Here is a 22313-nt window from a genome sequence, read left to right on the forward strand (position 1 = left end):
CATGAAATACCATTACAAAGTGTGAAGAATTCACCATAGAATGCAATCAAAATCATTCCAAATTTTTGAAAAGCTACAAAAATCTGAATCAACAAGTCAATCTAAGTAATTTGTGAATCAAAATTTTATATTGGCGAAAAACAATGTTTTTCAATCAAATCCAAATACAAGTCTAAAAAATCACGAAATTCAAATATGTCAAGCAAAGCATGATATGTGATTTCAAACTTTATAATTTCATCAATTTCATACTTTTCAAATCTAATAAAAAATACTTTAAGTCAAACAGAAATATATTACACTCTAAATAGAGACGTCGAAATCAATTAAAACATCCAGAGATTAAACACTTTCCTATTATGCATGATATTAAATATGAAATTCATGTAAGATCCTATCATATATTAATATATAAACATAGATCGACAAATGATTAATCTAGAAATCAAACCAACCTATACCATATATCTGAAGTTAATTCAAATATGCAACAATAGCTTTCACACTTATAAGGTAAGGTACCTTCTCACCACTAGGTTTGTTATATATTTGCAATACATGAAGTAGAGAACCCATTTGGCTAAGGTCTATGATCAAGCATATTCAAGAAAAATGTAGGGTATATTCAATAAGAGAATGAGAGGTATTCTTATAATTCTATATGAATATTATGTCGTATGTATGACACAAATTAAAGGGGATAGAATTAAACATATTTCACTAAAATTCTTCTATATGCATAATATCCAAAAGAGTGGTGATGTTTATCAAATTACTACCAACAATGACATTTAAGAAATTGGTGCACAAAACCGGAATGGTAAGAATCTCTCATCCTAACCTACTAGAGAACTTATTTACTAACAAGATAGGGTAATGAATGTTGGCATGATGTACTCTTTTTCCTTTACTAAGATTTTTTCCACTGGGTTTTACTTAGCAAAGTTTTATCAAGGTAGTTATATAGTGCAAGTATATAAGGAATCTAGAGATGAGAAGATAAGAATAACAGGAAAAAAAAAAGAATTCTTTATGCTAAGGTACATCGACTCTCATTTTACAACACTTCTTTTTTTAAAAATAATTAAAAGGACATTGATATATTTCATTAATTGTACCATCAATTTTCAGTGATAATTATATAGAAAACTAAAAAAACAAAAATTTATCAAAAGCACTGTATTTTTTATTATTGTTTACATTCTACCATATTAATATTATATCTAAATTATATCAAATAATTTTACTCTAATAGTAGCTAACAAAATAGGAACATTCCATTACTTTTGGATAAGAATAAATTTAAAATATCCTTAATTTAATTTTAAGATTTAGTTATTTATTTATTTTTACCTTAACATAAAAGAACTTGCATAAAGTTATTAAGATCATTTTGTATACTTACTTTAAATATAATAATCTAATAACATGATATTCTTTATGATAAATATAAATATTGTAGGGTGTGAGACTAATTCTCCTTTACTACAACGGTATGATACCTAGCCTATTCTCCTCATTCCACATCATTCTGGTCATACTAATGGATCTTTTAGCCTATATAATATGCCAATGCAAATTATGCCTACATAAAGTGTAAAACTTAGTTTATATAATAAAAGAATGATATGTTACAGCTCCCTCGACTTTCCACCTCCGGGCTTGGGACCGGCATTGGCAGTGTTAAACCGCAACAAAAACAAACCACCATAAATCTCAAACTGACATACACGCAACATCGAAGACAAAGCAAAATAGGCTATATCAACTGAAGACAAAGATAAATAGGCCAATGACAATTGTTGACAAAGCAAAATAGACTAATAACCATCTCATGGCAAACTAGAGATCTCACAAAAAAAGTTAAACTTTGCTAAACTCTCATAGTAATCAACATGTGTTTGGATATTCCGTCTGAAATAATATATTTCTACATAATTTATGGCACTAATCCTTCATAGGAGAAAATTTTAATTAAATAATAACTTGAGTGAATGAAAAAGAACAAAACTAGGTCGTTTGAACTTCCATTTTTCAGATTGCGCTCCAAGACCACTTGGTCATTAAAAGAAGCCAACAAGAGTGTAGAAGTTGGGAAAAAAGGATCGGTATTATTAAATATATATCAACTTTGGAACCAAAGCATCCATATGATTTCAAATAGCTAATAGCCTTGTAAACCTCAAGAGTGAAACTTTCAAAAGATAGTCACTTACAGCGAGTAAATATGGAGAAATCACAAATTGAAATCATAACAGATAATCATCTCAAGTCAACCCTAAACTGCCTCTATGTTAAAAGTCAGTGTATAGATAAGTATAATGAATAAATTTTATTTGGGTAAACTAAGAACTAGACTGCTAATAGTAACCCCACAGATGATGAAATCTTAATTTGCTGCAACTCCAATTACCATAGCTACAATGTAAACGAGTTCAGAACCCAGTGGAGGCAATTAGATATTACCTACTAAATACTATATGTGTATATATACATACAAAAATAGAAACACACATACTCGTCATGCATGATAACCTTAGCTGGGGTGTTGGATAAAGGCAGAGCTATTCATGAATACATACAGCAGAATAGAGTTACCTTAAATGTGTGTATCTATGAACGGGGCTTGTGGACATGTATGCCAAGTGTGGCTGCATTAATGTTGCTATAGAGATCTTTGAGTCGAGTCGACACAAGAATTTGTTCACATGGAATGCCATTATTGTCGGGCTTGCCATGCACGGGCATGGGGAGCTGTCGCTTGAGTACTACGATAGGATGCGAGTTGTAGGTGTTTCACCAGATGGGGGGACCTTCTTGGGCGTCCTGGTCGGATGTAGCCATTTGGGCCTTGTAGAAACTGCGAGGAGACTCTTTAGTGAGATGGAGACAGTTTACGGGGTAGTTCGGGAGCTGAAGCATTATGGATGCATGGCTGATTTGCTCGGTCGGGCAGGGCTCATAAAAGAAGCAATGGAGATGATAGAAGGGGTGCCAATGGAAGGCGACAGTTACACGTATCAGGTGGCATGCTCGGGGGTTGCAGGATTCATGGAAATGTGGAGGTTGCAGAGGTTGCAGTTCATCTGTTGGAGCTGAACCCTGAAGACAGTGGGATTTATTCTATCATGGCTGGAATTTATGCAACTACGAGGAGATGGGAAGATGTTGCAAGGATGAGGAAGCTGATGGATGACAGGAAAGTAAGGAAGAATGTAGGTTGTAGTTCCATTGAGGTGGATCAGATTTGTGATGTTTTTAAGGGCAGGTTGATGCGGTTGCCTGCATGCACCATGGAGTTTGCTAAGCCAGAGCTCTTAGAAACAACAAGTAAACAGAAAGAGATAGTGAGACGTTCGACAGTACTGGAGTTGGAAGTGGAAACACAGATTCAATTGCTCAAATGAAGATTTTATTACTTTAATCCAGTGTTGCTAACAAAATGTCACTATAAATAAGAGGGCTATACAAAGATATTAACCAAGGAGAAATGTAAAAACATCTCTCAATGAGATTATGCCTTCAACAAATCTGGTTCTAGCATCAACGACGACAAGCCGGCGCACTCCTGGTAAGGGAGAAATGTCAGAAGCTTCCATCCACTACTTACATGAAATGCTAGATATATGTAAACCTATGTATGTAGTGTGGGTGCGTCTTTTCTCTCTATGCGTCTGTGTGCGCGTCTGCTTATGTAAGAGTTAGACCGGGAACTTCCTTTGCAAGAAATTTAACACTTTCTTAGCCATTTGCTGCAAATTGCGATTGTGAAAAATTAATCCTAACATGGAGAGAGGAAAAGTACTCTCACTTTATTTCATCTTAACATGAGCTATTCCAGATGTCGAGATGCATTCAGTGGCCAAAAAGTTGTTAAATTTTTGTCAAAGTTTTCATGTAAAGGTTGAAGTTCAACTCTATATATATAATGTGTGTGTTCATCCTTCTAATACCTGGATGAGATAATTTTTCCAAAATCTCATGGAAGGGAGTTGAACCGAAACAAGTGGGGCATCGTCTCCTGCCATTCACTCGGTAAACCTGTTCCAGAGCCTGAAACCAGATAAAATGAATCATTGTCTCAGAAATGATAATGTCTATCTTATCTTATCAACCAATGGAAAGCATGTCTAGTAGAGAAAAAAAAAATTTAGATCTCAACTGACATGATCAGTTCATAAAGAAAAGAAAAATATCTGCCAAATCCAGTAGTACCATGTGACCAAAAATGCACACTCCACTCCATCGCCTAATGAAGTACCAGCATCATTAAATCTAGTATATATGCAATATGTAATGTAGTTTATGATTGAAACCTTGCTCATGTTGATGTGTTTAAGGTGTAAAGACCATTATCAAGAAATATAACATACTTTCATAAAAAAAATATATATATATATAACACCTGGAAGTTGGAAAAGATACAACAAAATATTGCAGAACAGAAATAACCAGCAATTCAGAGCTCTATATTCAGTCTAAGATAAACATGATAAACATACAAATCGGTATATAAACAAAAGAAATATCAATGTGATGCAAGAGTAGTCAGATAGAACAAGCTACTTTCATGCATGAACTTCTACTCTATCATGTAAAATATCCTAAAAATTCTTAGTTTATCAGTAAAATATCTTATATAATACACAACTCCAGCAGTATGAGTTACTCTCAAGAACTCCAGCATTATAAGCAACATACCATACAGAAGTGACATCATACGTAATGTTAATGTTAAAACTGCTGGTGGGCTAAGAAACAAAGGTGAACTATGAATAAGAAAAAAACTTGACTTACATGCTCCACAGTCATTTGCTCAAGCTGAATGTGAGCATAGATATCCTCTGCTAAAGCCATAATGTCACTGCACGAATGAAAAGAAATGACTTTCATTTTAGACTTTCCATGTGCAGAAATATTGAAAGTTTGCAATAAAATTTGACAGAAAATTGGATCCTAGGCCTCTTTCTTCAGCATCCCATTATAAGAGAGTATTTGACTTCTGAGAGCTGCTTTATTTAGGGTATCTCAACTCAGCAAAAGATCCTCTCAAGAGAGAATTTGACTTCTAAAGCTGCTTAAATAGGGTATATAAACTCAAAGAAAGATAAGATGGCTATAGAACATCCAAATAAATGATACCAGAATCAAGAGTTCTGAGAGAAAAGTTCTCATCTCTAAGTTGCAATGAGTTGTCTAGCCAGGATAAAGCATTCAGCAGTTGCAGTTCAGATATATCCTGGACTGAGAACTTTTCATGCTCACGGATGTAAATAATGAAAATCACATAAAAAGATTTTTAATACTAAATGAAAAACATTAAGAAACAACCACTCCAAAATAAAGCATTGGTATACAGTATGTGATGGGATTAATAGTAGTATGATTAGGAGATGGTCTCTGTTACGCTTAATGCTTATTCTGTTAATGATCTTCTCCACATTTTTACATATAGACTGATATTCCAAGAAGAAATTATGTTCTACTTGCTTATTCAATACTTGTAAGTTGTACCTACCAGACTAAATGCACATATATCTTAGTTTGTGCAAAATGTTACAAGATACAGAAGAATGGAAAAGAGAAGTGCAGATTTAACTATTTAGGTCGCTTCTAGCAGGGACTCCAGAAAACAATCTTAAAGGGAAAAATTGATACTGAATAGAGGAGTCAAAGGACCATCTAGGCTAGGATGGACCTATGTCCAACTATTCCAAGGATTAAAACTTTGACAATGAGCAAGACTTGGGCCAAGAACAAGCTCAGAAAGTGCCTCAATGCTAGGTTATCTGCCGATTGCATAGAAGACACTCAAGAGACTGAAATTCACTCAAACACAGCTTGTTCTGTACTTCAGAACTTTCAGGTTAGAACAAGGCCTGGGTCCACTAAATTTATGAATACTTGAGCAAGCCCAAACAACTAAAACCCTCATAGTAGGATCACTGCTCAAGTACAACTCTGATATTTACTTTTTTTTAATGTTAATCTTTTAATATACAATAACTCTAATGATCTAATCATCTTCACAGGATATGCATGTCTATGAATATGTCTATGAAAAGAACTGATACCTGCGAGAGTACACATCAAGCAATGATCCATTGTCGTCAACTATTGGAATGGAGCTTACCCTAGCTGGATGGAAAGGTAAGAATAAGTAGATGGTACAATATCACAGAGATAATTTTGCATGATTGCAACTTCTATAACAGCACAACAAACATATCTTCATCTTACAACTTGCTAGCAATCTAATTTTAGCTGAAAAGTCTGAAGGCATTCAAGTTAAAAGAGCATTTTCTGAAACTTGGTAGTTAGATAGCTTTTAACACTAAGTCTCAGTTTCCTGGATCAATTTTAAGGGATCAAAAAGAAACAAAAAGAAAATACCTTCACCAATTAAAACACTTTTCACAAAAGCAAAAAAATAATTATGTGGAACAAGTTGGTTTTCAACTTGAAATATCATTTGGTCGCTTTGAAAGCTAGGATAAAAGAAATGATAATCATTTAGGAAGGAAGATTGTAAATTTGTACTCTGCTCACTCTAGAAATACCTCATTATAATTCTTTGATGATATTTAGTCGTTATAGTTACGAGATTCATAAGTGCCAGTTAGTCATACAAATGTCAAAAATTATCTTCAGAAAAAGTTCTTTTCTGATGAACATATAAAACATATAGTAGCTTTGCTAAATAAAGTTGCATATTCTACCTTGTATCTGTACAAGACGATAGCATGGGATTATATGAATTAAATTTCTTCTTTAGTTATCAATTTCAAAACAATAAAGCAATCAAACTATCATTTTTAAATACACTAAGAAGAAAATTTAAACATGTACCTTCAATTAGCAAATTTAGGGCAGAAATCAGAGGGGCATCATGACGTAAAATTGCCAGTTGGTGCCTAGTACCGATACCAGTATTTGGCAACCATGTGCCTAAAGGAATACTGCAAATCTGATATTGGAGAAGTGAAAATTGTTCAATATGTTCTCCAATATTCGTGCAGATAACTGGATATGAAATAGTATAGAAATGAGCCGGCAGGACAAAATATAAAAGAAATAAAAAAGAGAGTTGCATGCAGGGGCAAATTGTCTTACATTTTAAAATAGTAGGAAGGGTTGCAAGATTCAACAAGGGCATGGATACTGCATTCTGCAAGGAATAATTAAGTATCGGAACTGATGATATGTTATTTTGCACAATCATCAAAGCCACGTACTTCAGAGAGTCAGTATCACCAACCTGCAGAAAGATTAAGAAACTTAATAAGCAACGAAAATTATCAAAAATTATGCGAGAGAAAAAGTCACTATAATTTGCCTAATTATATTACAATTAACAACCAATTGGAAATGATAATTCCTCTAAAATTCAGATACAACTATATGAAAAATAGGAACTGACACAGTTGTCTTAATCATGATCATTAAGCATTACAATCACACAAAGTATAACAACTGTATGAGGAATAGGAACTGGCATAATTGAAACCATGACCACTTGGATGCAACAGGCAAGCATTACAATCACATGAAGTGGCAGTGTGACACCCTCCTTCAGAATCATAAGGATAATTGAGATAAAGCTACGTCAGCTTTTGCTTTGTATTATTGTATATAATACAAAAGGTTTCAAAATTAGATTGTCAAGCCACCAATGATAGTGGCAACCAATCACTTGCACACCAAATCAGGGTGGTTAGCTCTTCATATGTACTTGAGAAAATAAATAGGAATAAAATGTTGCTCACTTCTACACAACAGTAACCATGTTCAAAGAAGGTTACTTTGTTATCAACCAGAAATAAGAAGAAAGAATTACAATTCACAAGTTAATGCAAAGGCGAATCTTACATGAATTAAAGGCCTTCTGTGCCTACCCATAGCTCCATCAGGTCCATTGTACAGTTGTAGTTTTCCTTCTTTCCAATCAGAAACAGAATGCATTTCAAGCTCTTCATTGGCAAGAGCTTGTATATTTTTCTGCAACTGCATGTTTGACAATTACGAAACTATCTAATAGAAAAGAGGCGAATAAAATAGAGAACCGCTCTAGTGCTGGCTGGTAAAATATATTGTCTTGATCTCAAAATATAGCAAAGATGTTCTGCATTATTGCATAACAGAAAGTGAGTTATTGAAAAATGGACATTTCCAAATAAAGCATAGTAAGTAAATGCATTTTTTCTTAATTTGTAATTATACAAGGCAAGCGTGTAGGACATGCTATTGCTAGGAAAATTTGACATGCTGGTGAGAATAAGGCTGGAAAAAGGAGAAGCTTTGCATCTTCCTCAGGTGCAAAAAGTTTGCCCATGCGGAGAAGCAACATAGAAAGGCTATTATCTAGGCTAGGGCTGTCAAGCTTGACAAGCGGCTCAGGCTTGGCTCGGGCTCGGCTCAGCTAAAGCTCAAGTCTGGCTAGGCTCGGTCAAAGCTGAGCCAAGCCCGAGCCGCTGAAACCGGCTCGATATTAATTTCGAGCCAAGCCTCAGCTAGAGCTAGCTCGCTCAGGCTGGGCTCGATAGGCTCGGTATATATACTCATCAAATCCTAAATCTTAAAAATTCTCAAATCTCAACAAATCCCAACAACCTCCATCGCTCAAATCCCAAATTCCCAAAGCCACCAAAACAAATCCTCCTCCTTCCCCACAGTCCCTCCTCCTCCTCCACCACCACCATCCGGCGTCCCGATCTCTGGCGTCACAAGGTCGAGGAAGCTGAGGTCTCGGAGAGCGGAAAGGGCGACAATGGCGGGACGGTGATGTGGGCATCAATCTTCAATTTGACCAAAATAAAATTGCTTAATCAATTAGGATCCTATTAAGAAATAAATTCTTATTAGAATCTCAATTGATAGTTATGATAAGCTTATATGTGGGGGATGTCCACATTGATTTATTACCTAAATTTGGTTAGTCAATTTAGGTAAGATGATCAATTAGAGTCCTATTAGGAAATAAATTCCTATTAGAATCAGCTAGAATCAAAGTTGTTAACCTATTTAAGAGTTATTGCATGAGAAACAAGGACTAGTTGGAACAAGATTTATTTGAGATCTCTCACTTTCTCCCCTGTGATCTTCTTCTTCTTTTTCTTCTCTCTCTCTCACCTTCTTTCTCTCCCTTTCTCCTATTCTGTCCTAAGATTCTTCTCTAATCTCTTCTACTTCCTCTCTAAACCTCTCTCCTTCTTCAATCTCTACTTTCTCGTTGGTTACTGCTGCTGTCTAGAAGATTCCAATAGTGAAAGAGAATCTTTGGGTGCCCGGACGTGAAGATGAGGACTTGGTTTCAAAGTAAAAGCACTACTATTCTATTTATTGGTAAACATAAACTCTACATTCTTTCCTTATACCATATTTTAGGCCTTTCTACTATCAACATACCTACTTGAGAGTTAAGGAAGCTACTGCCTTATCTGAGTGGTTTTCTCTCCTTCCATCTAGTAGCGATCCTTTTAATCAATTAACTTCTTATCAGTTATTGTTTACTATATTTTACTTTAGTTACTTGTTTGGGTCGATTGTTCTCCAAAACATTGCATTCATATTAGATTTGCATCAATTGGTATCAGAGCAAATTTTCTTTTCCTTGGGTTTGCTTGCATATAGATATAGTTCAGCATCTTTTCTATAAAAAAAAGAGGTTCTTTATCTGTCTAGCTTATTTTGGAATCATGTCAAATGCAAATATTAACACAACTGATATTAGAGAAGATGTTACACAACTACAACATCAAATTCTACAACTACAACAAGGAATGGATCAAATTTTACAACACTTAGGTAACATCCAAGTCAATCCACAACCAGAGAATATTCCTAGAGCATCTAGACAAGGCAACACTTCTATCCAAGATATAGGGAGTGATGATGATAGGAATTATTATGCACATCACATGAGACATAGGTCTGCTGATAGGTGGGATGAGGGAATTAAGATTGATGTTAGGGAATTTGAAGGGCGATTATTACCTGATGAATTTTTAGATTGGATCAACCATATAGACCAATTTTTTGAATGGAAAGAAATCCCAGAAGACAAAAAAGTAAAATTTGTTAGCCTCAAATTGAAAGGTCATGCGTTAATTTGGTGGAAACAAATCCAAAATGATCGAATCAGAAAAGGAAAAGATAAAATCAATTCCTAGACCCGTATGAAAGAAAAGTTTAAAGGGAAGTTTTTACCTATTGATTATACACAAACACTTCTCCAAAAACTTCAAAATTTGCAATAATGATCCAAAACTGTACAAGAATGCACTGAAGAATTTATTCTTTACTTGCATGAAATGAACTACAAGAAAGTGAAGAGCAAAAGGTTGCTCGTTACACTAATGGGTTGCGACCTCAAATCCAAGATGAGTTAACCATGTGTGATGCCTTGCGCCTTGACATAGATTATAGCAAAGCCACAAAGGCTGAAGCTAAACTTAGAAGACAAGGGTTTTGTAAAATTGATTCAGATAAAGGCACAACTAGGATGCAAGTTGTCGAGAAGGAACCACCAGAATCAACACAAACAGTCCTTCCTCAGTCTAATTCTGATGTACTTGCTAAGAGTAAAGGTATATTAGGACCTACACCCTTAACTTGTTTCAAATGTAGGTAACCTGGTCATCGTTCTTCTGATTGTCCTCTAAGAAAGTTCACACACCAATCTAATTTGATTGAGCAAGAAGAAGAGTTAACTAATGATGAAGGTCAAAATGAACATGAGAATGAATTAGAAGATGACATCTCTAAAGATGAAGCAATTGGTGATACTGAAGGCCAATTACTTGTTATGCATCGTGTAATGCTAACGCCAAGGGCTCCACATGAGGATATGTGGCTCAGGCGAAGTCTCTTTCGTACTACTTGCACATCGAATGGAAAATTATGTTCAGTCATCATAGACAGTGGAAGTACAGAAAATTTTGTTGCTCAGGAAATGATCGATAAGCTTAATCTGAAAACTGATAAGTTGCATAAACCTTATAAGATTGCTTGGTTTAAAGGTGGGGGTGAAGTTTATGTTACAACTAGATGCCTAATTAAATTTTCAATTGGTAAATCATATAAGGATGAAGTTTGGTGTAACGTAGTACCTATGGATGTATGTCATGTCTTGTTAGGTCGACCTTGGCAATATGATAGGAAGATAATGCATAATGGGGAGAAAAATACATACACTTTTATTAAGGACAATGTACAAGTAACTTTACATCCACAAAGGGATGCACCATATCCTAGAAAACAAGAGACAAAAGACCATGTAAGCCTTGACAATAAAATCATGTTAATTCTTGAAAAGAATAAATTCCAGCATGACATGACTGAATCACCCTTAGTATATGCTTTAATAAGTAAAATTGATTCAGTTCTTGTAGTTGTTGACAGATTCACTAAAATGGCATATTTCATCGCATGTCAAAAATCATATGATGCATCTCATATAGCACATTTGTTTTTTAAAGAAGTAGTTCATATGAATGGTTTTTTAAAATCATTTACTTCAAATAGGGATACAAAATTTTTTAGTCATTTTTGGAGAATTTTATAGTCTAAACGGGGAACTAAATTACAATATAGTAGTGCATATCATTTTCAAACAAATGGTCAAACTGAAGTAGTTAATCGATCATTGGGTAATCTATTGAGGTGTTTATTTAGAGAGAAACCCTCTTAGTGGGATCTAGTTCTTTCTCAAGCTGAATTTGCTTACAATAGTTCCATTAATAGATCCACTGGAGAATCATCCTTTGAGAGTATATATGGCCATCCTATTTCCCACTACCTTGATAGAACCCCTATACCATATAATAGAAGAAATAGTGTTGATGTTGAAACCTTTGTTCAAATAATTCACCAAATGCACCAAGATATTCTTGAAAAGCTGCAGGTATCTACAAATAAATATAAGGAAGCAGCAAACCAACACCGCAGAGAGAAAGATTTTGTCAAGTTGGGAAGTAATGCTTATTTGTTAAAACTTCCACCTGAGATGTCTATTTCACCGATCTTCAGTGTTGCTGATTTATTCACATATCATGGAGGCCCAATGCAACCAACAGATGTTAGATCACTACCTTTTGAGCAGTCGACATTCACTGACCAGATTGATGATATACTTGATGTGCGTGAGACCAAAACACGATCGGGTACACACCGACGATGTTTGGTTCAATGGAAAGATCGCTACATTTCTGACACTAGCGGATTGCGGAAGATGAATTAAGGGGACTACAAGAAGATCTACATCAGAAGTATATGGAGGCTATCTCGTCGGAGTCGAGATTTTTCCCATCCACAGGGAATTGATGTGGGCAAAATAAAATTGCTTGAGTCCAATTTTGGTCTAATTGTTGATTTTTAATTCAAATAATCAATTGAATTAGTCAATTAATAGATATGGTAGCCTATATGCGGGGGATATCCGCATTGAGTTATTACCTAAATTGGGTTAGTCAATTTAGGTAAGACTTAATCAATTAGGATCCTATTAAGAAATAAATTCCTATTAGAATCTCAATTAATAGTTATGGTAAACTTATATGTGGGGGATGTCTACATTGATTTATTACCTAAATTGGGTTAGTTAATTTAGGTAAGATGATCAATTAGAGTCCTATTAGAATCAGCTAGAATCAAAATTGTTAACCTATTTAAGAGTTATTGCATGAGAAACAAAGACAAGTTGGAACAAGATTTATTTGAGATCTCTCACTTTCTCCCCTGTGATCTTCTTTTTCTTCTCTTTCTCTCTCCTTTCTCTCCCTTTCTCCTATTCTGTCTTAAGATTCTTCACTAATCTCTTCTACTTCCTCTCTAAACCTCTCTCCTTCTTTAATTTCTACTTTTTCGTTAGTTACTGCTGCTGTCCAGAAGATTCCAGTAGTAAAAGAGAATCTTTGGGTGCCCGGACGTGAAGAGGAGGACTTGGTTTCAAAGTAAGAGCACTACTATTCCATTTATTGGTAAACCTAAACTCTACAGTCTTTCCTTACCTCATATATTAGGCCTTTCTACTATCAACATACCTATTTGAGAGTTGAGGAAGCTACTGCCTTATCTGAGTGATTTTCTCTCCTTCCATCTAGTAGTGATCTTTTTAATCAATTAACTTTTTATCAGTTATTGCTTGCTATATTTCACTTTAGTTACTTGTTTAGGTCAATTGTTCTCCAAAACATTGCATTTATATTAGATTTGCATCAGACGGGGGGAGTCTCCTGACCGTGGAGACGAGTGCGAAACTCTTCGTGCTCGAATGGCCTCCTCGGTTCGAACCCGGGCAACTCCCATGTCTGTCAGTTCTTCTGCTCTGCCATTGTCGGTCGCGAATTGGGTAGTAACCTGAGTGGCGAGAAGCGAGAGAGAAAGAGATACGGCGGCTTGATAATAGGTTCGGGCTCGGCTCGAGCTCGGTCTAGCCTAGCTCAAGCTTGGCTCGAGTTGAGCTGAGCTGAGCTGAGCCTGAGCAGAATTAGAAGGCTCGAAAGTCATTTCGAGCCGCGACTCGTTTACACCCCTAATCTAGGCCAATGAGAGAGAGAGATCATGTAGGTGCATAAACATATCCTAGAAGAATTTTTCCATAAGTGTGTCTAGGACAGCTCCTTAGTTTCATATCAAGGCATGCTTGCAAATCTAAGAGCCCTTCAGAGGTCAGACTCCACTTTGTTGAAAACATTGCAGTCCTAAGCAATTTGTTGATCAATTATGGTGCTACAGATATCTAGGACCAAGCAAAAACAAAATGAATCAAATCTTGTAATATTCTGATCTTCTTTGGCAAATAGTAGAATAAACTAGCAATAATAAAGCAGCCAGGATGGAAGGCTGCCAGTGGGCGTGACCACTATAAGACCTAGACCCGTCCATTGACACCCCATTGCTAACCAAAGAAAAAAGGGAAGAAGAGAAGGCCCATTCTTCAATCATTAGTTCCTTGGGTGCCATTCAAGCTCGAAATTTTGAAGTTCCAGATGGGAGTCAACTGCCAAAGAATATGAAAAATGAAGGTAAACTAAACTCCCTTTGGGCCATGGTATGTTAAATTGCTTTGGCAAATGCAGGTCCAGCTGACAGTTTAACATGCCAACAGAGGCATAGATCAATCAAGCCTGGCCAACCAAAGGCATAGATCAATCAGGCCTGGCCAACTAACACAGTCACACTACAAACAAAATCTCACCTAAGAACTGAATTCTATGAAATCATTGCTAGCTAATTGGTTGTGACAAAGCAATCTCAATTCTTTCAGACAGAACTTTTTTTTGGTCTTTAAATCCACAACCATTGAATCTTTGTCTAGAACCTGACAAAGCATATGATGAAAAATCTAACTTTGCTGCATTCCACTACTTGCAGCTATACTTATTAAAATAGCAAGAATGGTTCTGGTTAAATCTAAGTAGTGATGCAAGTATGTCATGGATCTTCTCCTAAAGGTCAATCAGAAAAGGCTTGCAACCTTTGATTATTGTCTCAATGTTTTCAATGGCTGCACATATAATTCAGCAAGTGAAAGTGGGATCCAGCAGAACACTCCATTGCCTCAATGGCTCACCTCCTTAAAAGATTGTAGATGAGTAGGCGCAAAGCAACAGAGTAAGTTTCTGATGCAGTAAAATAGAGTTTTTGACCAAACTAGCCCTGTTCCAAAAAATTTTTACCGAAATGGACTATCCCTCAAACTTATTACCAAATGGGATTTAATTCATTATAGCCCTAATGAAAACGCTGAATTGAACCGATCAACATTGTCAGGTCTTAAAATACTAAACTGATCAGCGTTTTATGTACATAAATATCTTTAACTTAGTCTCTCAGCAATTAAGGCAAAAAAACTGTCTGACGATAAAAACGCTGAACTAATCCCGCATTTATGTTAGGGCTACAGTAAATTAGACCTCATTTGATAATAAGTTTGAGTTTAGTCTATTTCGTTAAAAGAATATATAAAATGGGTCTAGTTTGGTCAAAAACTCCAGTAAAGTATGTAGGTTGTTGATGAGTAGGCGTAAAGCAACTGAGTTAGTTTCTGATGCAGTAAAGTATTTGTCCACATTTTCCTCAATTACTATTAATTTGTTTTCATTTTGTATGTATAAAAAAGGATAACGTTCTCAGCAGGTAACGTTTTAGTATCTTCCGGTTCAATATATGACATGAATAAAATGCTAAACATGAAAAAGAAAAAAGACACAAATATATGGAGTCCCAGTAATTAATATGAATAAAAGATAAACTAAGCAACGAAAATAATCAAACCTCTCTCAGTATGAATATGAAATCAGATGCTGTAAGCATGCCTGCCAAATTTCCTCTTGAATCATCCCAAAGAGGGACTACAGCCAAGCCCTATCAGTAGGAGTAGATTTATAGTCAATTTTACCATTCATATCTAGAGAATTAACTTCCAGAGAGAGTGCAAATAGACTCTTAATAATTAATATAACTTGACGCAAACTATAAACTAAATTTCATCAAAGTTTAACCCAGGAAATATATATTTAAATGAATATACATGTTGAAAATCATTTTCTTGATGCTTGTCATTTCTGAATTAAACATTGGGTATGCAGGCATCTTAAAAGGAAATCATAAGTTCAATTTCAACACTGATTGAGAAGACCTTATGCAGGCACAGGAATCAGTTCCAGATCAACAAATGCTATTTCTATCCATTGCAAGAAAGATATATCTAAATGCCAAGGCTGAGTATATATGGACCCTGAGCCTAAGGATACCAAAACTAAATAAGGAAATACCAAAATAATTCTTGAAATCTGCAAAGGGGAACTTACTTCCTCGTACATGATACGGAATGCTTGTTTCACAGGCAATTGAACATCCATTAGAGAGACCTGAAAAGTTTAAATCATAATTTAGCATACTGAAAGCTATACATCATAGAAGAAAAGAATGCACCCTGACCTTGCTTGACACTGGAATAATGTCAAATATCGTAATCTGTGACAAGAGTGCACAGACCCAATGACGAAAAACTTGTATGCGTGCATCTGAATTTTGATGCAATGGCTCCGGAGGCATCTGCATAAACATTTTATGCCATGAAGATACCACAGTTGCAATTATTATTGTGATAAGTTGTAGACCAACAAGAAAATGCAAGAGTTACAGAGATGTGGAACTTACTGTTGACAAAGGAATCCCGTCATCCAAATTCATGCTTCTGAACATGTATGGTTCAAGGTGGACAACTGCAGTAGAAAGCTCCTCTACAACGATTACATTGTTCACTACTCCAAATTTATTAGCAAGACGAGGCTTCTGTTCATCACACCTCCAGATACCATCAACCAAGAATCGGTACTGAAATCCACCACAAGATCATATCAAAAAAATGAAGATCATGAAAAGTAAGTGGCAACACATTCTTAAGTATAAACAGGCCATGGAAAGTTGAAAACATGCAGCTAAAGAGTGGAAAAGTCATCCAACCCATTTATTTAAGTCTAAGAGCTGGCTCACCAACCTAATTCCAAAAAATATAGGTCAATCAGAATGTGGAAATTGATAAAAACACTCTAAGCTAGAGATGTTATCAACTCACTTTTGGCCCACAAAAAAGCATCTAATAAAAAGTTTAAAAAGAATGAGCACCTTTTGGATTAAGAACATAAATAACTCAACGAGAGGTAACACAATTATTTCAGTACTAGTTGGCACAGAAGTGGATAAATTCTGTTAAAAAGTTAAAACAGAATGCGGCCATATAATATTTTAATCTTACCAGCAAATTACAGTGTGAGGTGGTTCCTACCCGATCCAGCTCTGTATCCTTTAATTTTTGTTTACCGCTTTTCACCGTTCATCTTCTCATCACTTCCCAAATTAACTTTCCCTTTATAGCATAGAAAAATGAAGAACTAATGAAGACAAAATCTCTTCTGACTGATGCTAACTCCTCCGTGAACAAATGAAATCCCATGATGGTCCTACTGCTCTTATTTATGACAGTGGGACTTCTTATCCGCAACCAGGAGGCCAGCGATGTGGACTACGTCGCATCCTTATTGGCACATTATTACAGCCACTAAACTTTGACCTATTGTCTGAAATATTTTCAGCAAAGAATGTTACCTTTTGGTGTTTGCAATAGCTGGCAAGCATGATAAGATGAATGAATAGGTCTTATATGGCAGTCGAGTGGATGAGGAGTCTGGTTTTGGCAGGGGGCTACTACATGATAGGCTAATATTAGAATTAATTTCCTCAAGTTCTAATAACTTTTGATGAATTTTATCAAAAACATTCTGATTTGGTCTCTTTTTCAGGCATTCAAATATCTCAATTTATTTGCATATTCTTCTGTCAAATTTACAGGCATCCCCAACGTGTTTTTCTTTCATCACTTTGCTTTGTAGTCAATATTTTCAGGTCATTCAAGAACTGACTTAGTACTCACAAATAATTCTTCCCCATTTTTAATGTTCTATCATTTTATCCTTAAGAAGGTATCACTCAATGTGACTGTTAAGCCTTGTTCTAGGCATCCTGATGGCATGACAAATGAGGCTATGAAAATAAATCTCTTATAAAAAGCTGTGAACATTTTACCCTCTCAAGACCCTACATTGCTAGGAACCGTATGCCACTAGGATCACCTTTTATTAGGGCTGTCAAAAAAGCTCGCCGGCTCGCGAGGCTCGTGAGCTAGGCTCGTTTAGAGCTTGACTCAAGCTTAGCTCGAGCTCTAAATGAGCCGAGCCGAGCTAGATTTTTGAGCTCAAAAGGCTAATCGAGCCGAGCCGAGCTAGAGTCAGCTCGCTCGAGCTCGGCTCGAATAGGCTCGATATATATATAGACCAAAATAAATATATAAATATTAGATAGCATAGTTGGTTAAAATAAATTTTATTACCCCAGTCGGTTTGGGTTCGAATCCTACCTACTAAATGCTATTTTTTTCCATAAAGACTATTAGATATTAGTCACATATCAAAATCGGCCCATGTAAGCCCATTAAGCGCATGAGCCGTCGACCTGAGCTCGAGCCTCATCGAGCTGAAGACGAGCCATGCAAAGTCGAACTTTTCCAGCTTGAATCGAGCTCGAGCGGAGCCGAGATTTTCTTCCTCTCGAGCCGAGCTGAGCTAGGCCCAGCTCGCTCAAGCTCAGCTCATTTACGCCATAGTTTCTAGTTTCAGCCGATCCCGAGTGGGATCGGCCGAAATGTATCGGGATCGGCTATAGCCGATCCCAATCCGGACCAAAACTAGCCAATTGGCTAACAGCTGCTGCTGCTCAAAGCAACAGCTAGAGAGAAAGAGGGAGAGAGGGACAGCTACTGGTTGACGCAGCAGCTAGAGAGAGAGGGAGAGAGAGAGGGAAAGAGAGAGAGTGAGGGAGAAAGAAAGGGAGAGAGAGAGAGGGAAAAAAGAAGAGAGTGGGAGAGAGGGAAAGATAAAAAAAGAGGGTGAGAGAGAGGGAAAGATAAAAAAAAAGAGGGTGAGAGAGAGGGAAAGATATAAAAAAAGAGAAAGTGTAGAAAAGAATGGATACTTCAGACTAATAGTTAGAGGAATAGAAAAAAAGAAAGGGAGAAAGAGAGATTTTTAGTTTTTTAATTTTTAAGCTTTATATGTAAGTAATTATTATTTCTTATTTTCTTATAATTTTTTCTAAATTTTTAAAAATTTCTCAACATTTTTAAATAATATTTAGAATTTTATTTAATTAAAATAATCTGATCCGATATGGACGGTCGATACGTATCGTTTTTCCAGACGGTCAATCCCGATCTCGATACCGATTTTTGGAACCTTGGTTTACACCCTCACCTTTTATCTATCAATACATGTATAAATTGTTGGACAGTATAATTTGAACACCATATTGTAATTCGTCCTATTTGTAACCTGTCTTACCATTTCAATAGAGAAATACACTTCCTCTTCTTTTGTTATTTATGGAAACTGACATATCGTGAGAAGGATAGTAGAACTTAAGAGATAAAGGACAGACTATAGATGTATAATTTTATGGCCACACACCCTATTAAAGGAGATCACCTTATAACAGAATAAATACTACACAGCTATAAAGCACTAATACTTCATTTGCCCCTCCGTATCAGTATCCGATACGTATCGGATATCAATACAACACCAACACACCCCGATACGTATCGGATACGGCTGGAGAAACATACGAATGAAAAAATTACTTTTCATTTTCCGATATAGCTCTGATACGGCAGGATACGACTTCAATACAGCGTGATACGGCTTCGATACATTTCTTGATCATCCAATACTTTTTCTTTTTTCTTTTCGTGCTAAAAGATGATATAAAACATATACTTTATATGTATATGTGATTATCTAATCCTTCATGATGCTTTAAAACTTTGTTTATTTGATAATGAATTAAACATATAACTTAAAAGTCATTTAAAGATCAAAATTAATCTGTAGATTAATAGTTGAATTAAGTTTCAATATTTCACTAACATTTTGAGTTTCATATCAGTTTTTGTTACAATATTAGTCCAGAGGTTTAGACATGTAGATACTAAATCTATAGGTTTCTTTTCCTTTATCTTATTATTTTTAGGATAATCATTTTTTATCACATGTTATATTGGTTGACAACAAATTTAAAATATATTATTTATTTATTTATTGGCATATCCGTGTTGTATCTGTATCCTACTTTTAAGAATTTATCATATCCCCATATCCGTATCGCCGTATCCTCATATCCCATATCCGTGCTTCATAATTACACAGAGAACAAGTTTCATCAATTACCTCATCATACTGGCACCTTTTTTATCCATAGAAGCATACTACCTTTCTCTAAAGCTCTCCCTTTTTCTTGTCATAATAGTACAAAGTAACCCTACTATTAGCAAGTAATATTCATTTTAGAAAAATAACTTATACAACTATAATAATGTGCAACAGTAAATGGAATGGACTTGACAGCATATGGCAGTGACATGTTGATCATTATTTTAACAGTTCTCCATTTCCAAGAGCTCACTTGTTATAAGGATAATTATAAAGTTTTCAGCAAGTTGTTGCAGAACACAAGCATCTTCCAATTTTATAATATAATTGTGCCATCATTTTGAATTGGCTGGCTATAAACCTGTAACAAGGTTTTTAAAAACAATATAAAATACTATACCTAACAATAAACTTCTTTTATTCCACCTTTGTTAAGTCCATGACCACCAGATGATTAGTTCATCAAGGAAGCATAATATAGATAGTTCAACATTGATATCCTATAACTATATATATATATATTGATTTTTATGGTAGACATACTATACAACAAAAATTATTTGATTCATTAAATTAAATAAAGTATACCTAGCTGGACAAATGGCCTAAAGTTAGATAGTTGATCTAAGCCAATTAAGATAGAATCATGCTTCATCAGTGGTGATTTGCCACTAGAAACTGCACAAAAGAAGGAATACATATGAGAGAGAGAGAGAGAGAGAGAGAGTGATTTGGGTGATTATGAGGTTAATATGATAACCTTCAGCGAGCTTCCCTTTGCAAAATCAGCCAACTTATCTGGTGCAAATCAGCCAACTTATCTTGTGATCATTCAAAGAATGATAGTTGAGAAAACCTTGAAAACCATGCCATTGGTTCTAGTATAAGCAACAGCCGTTAAGGTTTTACCTATTTCAACTCCTAAGGGAACGAGAAAGATGGTAAGGTACAACAAATGATGTTGAGGGAAGAAAGCAAGAAAGATGACGGGAAGCCATGTGGGAAGAATCGAGAGGGAAAGAAATGAATTCACATAAAGCAGGAAAAGAGAGCACCTAGAAAGGTTAGAGGGGAACACAGTTCAACAACATGCCAATATCAATGAATCATTATTAAAAATAAAGACAGTGAACCGGGTCATAGCTAGATATATATATATATATATATATATATATATATATATATATATATAGATGCAGTGCATGTACCTCATTTGATGTTTACTAGAAGAAAGTGTCGCCTTTTCAACACTGTGCGCAACTTTATTCAGTTTTGATTATTTTCCTAAGTTCCTATCATAAAAAATTTGACTTACTGCCACTGAGAATTGAATTACAGTATTTCACTTTTCAGAAACCTGGAACTATATATACACGGACACACATATTAAGCATATTATTTTAGCAATTGAAAGCTGAGGTGGCTGAACTCTATTATACTTGCAGGTGTTTCTATAAGACAGAACATTACGTGATTTTGCTTTGATGAATTTCATATGAAAAATTATCAATCAGAATTTAAAATTTAACAAAGGAAACATAACATTAAAGAAGTGCATGCAACATAAAGTCACTCCTTAAATCGGAAACTACAATTCTAACATAACCAATCAGCGAAGAGTGCTTTCACAATGCTTGGTGTGAGAAACTACCTTCAAGTCCCTAAATTTTAGAGAGAAACCATATTGCTTTTCTTATTTATCCATCACCGAGTCTCCATTTTCACCTCCAAAGAACACAATATCTTGCTAGTTTACCATGGCAGTTCTCATCTTTATCTCAAGAACCAACATGCAATAATAAATTTTACACCACCGTACTTAAAGATTAAAGAAAAAAAAACCATCCAATAGAGCACCTGATAAACACCAGGAGGGAGATCAAAGATCACTCCACTACGAGCTCTCGACCAGTGCCGTTGGATAGGGCTTGCTCCATCTACACAAAAACACGGGAAAAAACTTTAAATTTTCGTCAAGATCTTCAGAATTCGAGACAACACGGAATAATTCAAAGAGAACAAGAGACCACGCACGAACCCCGTGAAGGAACCACAAACTGAGATATGCAGACCACCGTATGGCCACGAAAATCGCGTGAGAACCATCACCCCCTCCTCCGATCCTACCTAATTCAACTCCAAGCTCGACTGAACCCAAATCTCTTTCTACCAGCAATCCGGAGAAGAGGAAAGGGGAAGAGAAGAGGAGGATTCTTGCACGCAAATCGGAGATAAATAAGTAGGCTTCGCAAAACCCTAGATTTCTACAGAGAGGAGTCTATTTCGGAAGATTTGAGGGGGACTTTTGAAAGATTTCGCTGTGGAGAGTCCTCGATCAAAAATTAAAGGAGACAAACAAAAGTAGTATGGAAGCCTCCGCCGGAGTGAGGGGTGGAGGGAAGGATCTTTGGTGGCTGGCGCGGTAAAAGGTATGGAATATAATAATGTTTCTGTAGACCGAGTGAGAGACTTTTACTTCACGAGCAGCAGTAAAAAGAACAAAAGGAAATAGGGTTTGGGTTTAAAGTGGGGTTTATCCTAATTTCA

The 22313-nt window shown here is 35.7% G+C and overlaps 1 protein-coding gene across 1 annotated transcript; it reads right to left on the reverse strand.

The window, feature by feature from the left end:
* Window positions 1-3395: 3395 nt before the first annotated feature.
* On the reverse strand, window positions 3396-22020 carry LOC140801964 (sucrose nonfermenting 4-like protein). The gene is made up of 13 exons (XM_073157364.1): window positions 21763-22020; window positions 21624-21660; window positions 16165-16341; window positions 15943-16059; window positions 15813-15872; window positions 15277-15366; window positions 7870-8004; window positions 7114-7258; window positions 6850-7023; window positions 6075-6138; window positions 4798-4864; window positions 3954-4053; window positions 3396-3568 (listed from the first exon to the last, which is right to left on the reverse strand). Exons 1-13 carry the CDS (start codon window positions 21870-21872, stop codon window positions 3477-3479), a joined length of 1368 nt encoding a protein of 455 aa, XP_073013465.1. The 5' UTR covers window positions 21873-22020; the 3' UTR covers window positions 3396-3476.
* Between the last annotated feature and the right edge of the window lie 293 nt (window positions 22021-22313).

Source organism: Typha latifolia, chromosome 15 (genome assembly GCF_019914945.1).
Source record: "Typha latifolia isolate L0001 chromosome 15, TyphaL0001v2, whole genome shotgun sequence".
Taxonomy (NCBI): Eukaryota; Viridiplantae; Streptophyta; class Magnoliopsida; order Poales; family Typhaceae; genus Typha; species Typha latifolia.

What these genes read in the sequence shown, in the direction of transcription:
- LOC140801964 (XM_073157364.1), bottom strand. Translation starts at nt 21,872, where the DNA reads ATGGTTCTCACGCGATTTTCGTGGCCATACGGTGGTCTGCATATCTCA. An exon ending in ACGGGATTCCTTTGTCAACA is followed by an intron (nt 16,060 to 16,164) that starts GTAAGTTCCACA and finishes ATGTTTATGCAG; the next exon opens with ATGCCTCCGGAGCCATTGCA. An exon ending in CCTAAATTTGCTAATTGAAG is followed by an intron (nt 6,139 to 6,849) that starts GTACATGTTTAA and finishes CTTTCCATCCAG; the next exon opens with CTAGGGTAAGCTCCATTCCA.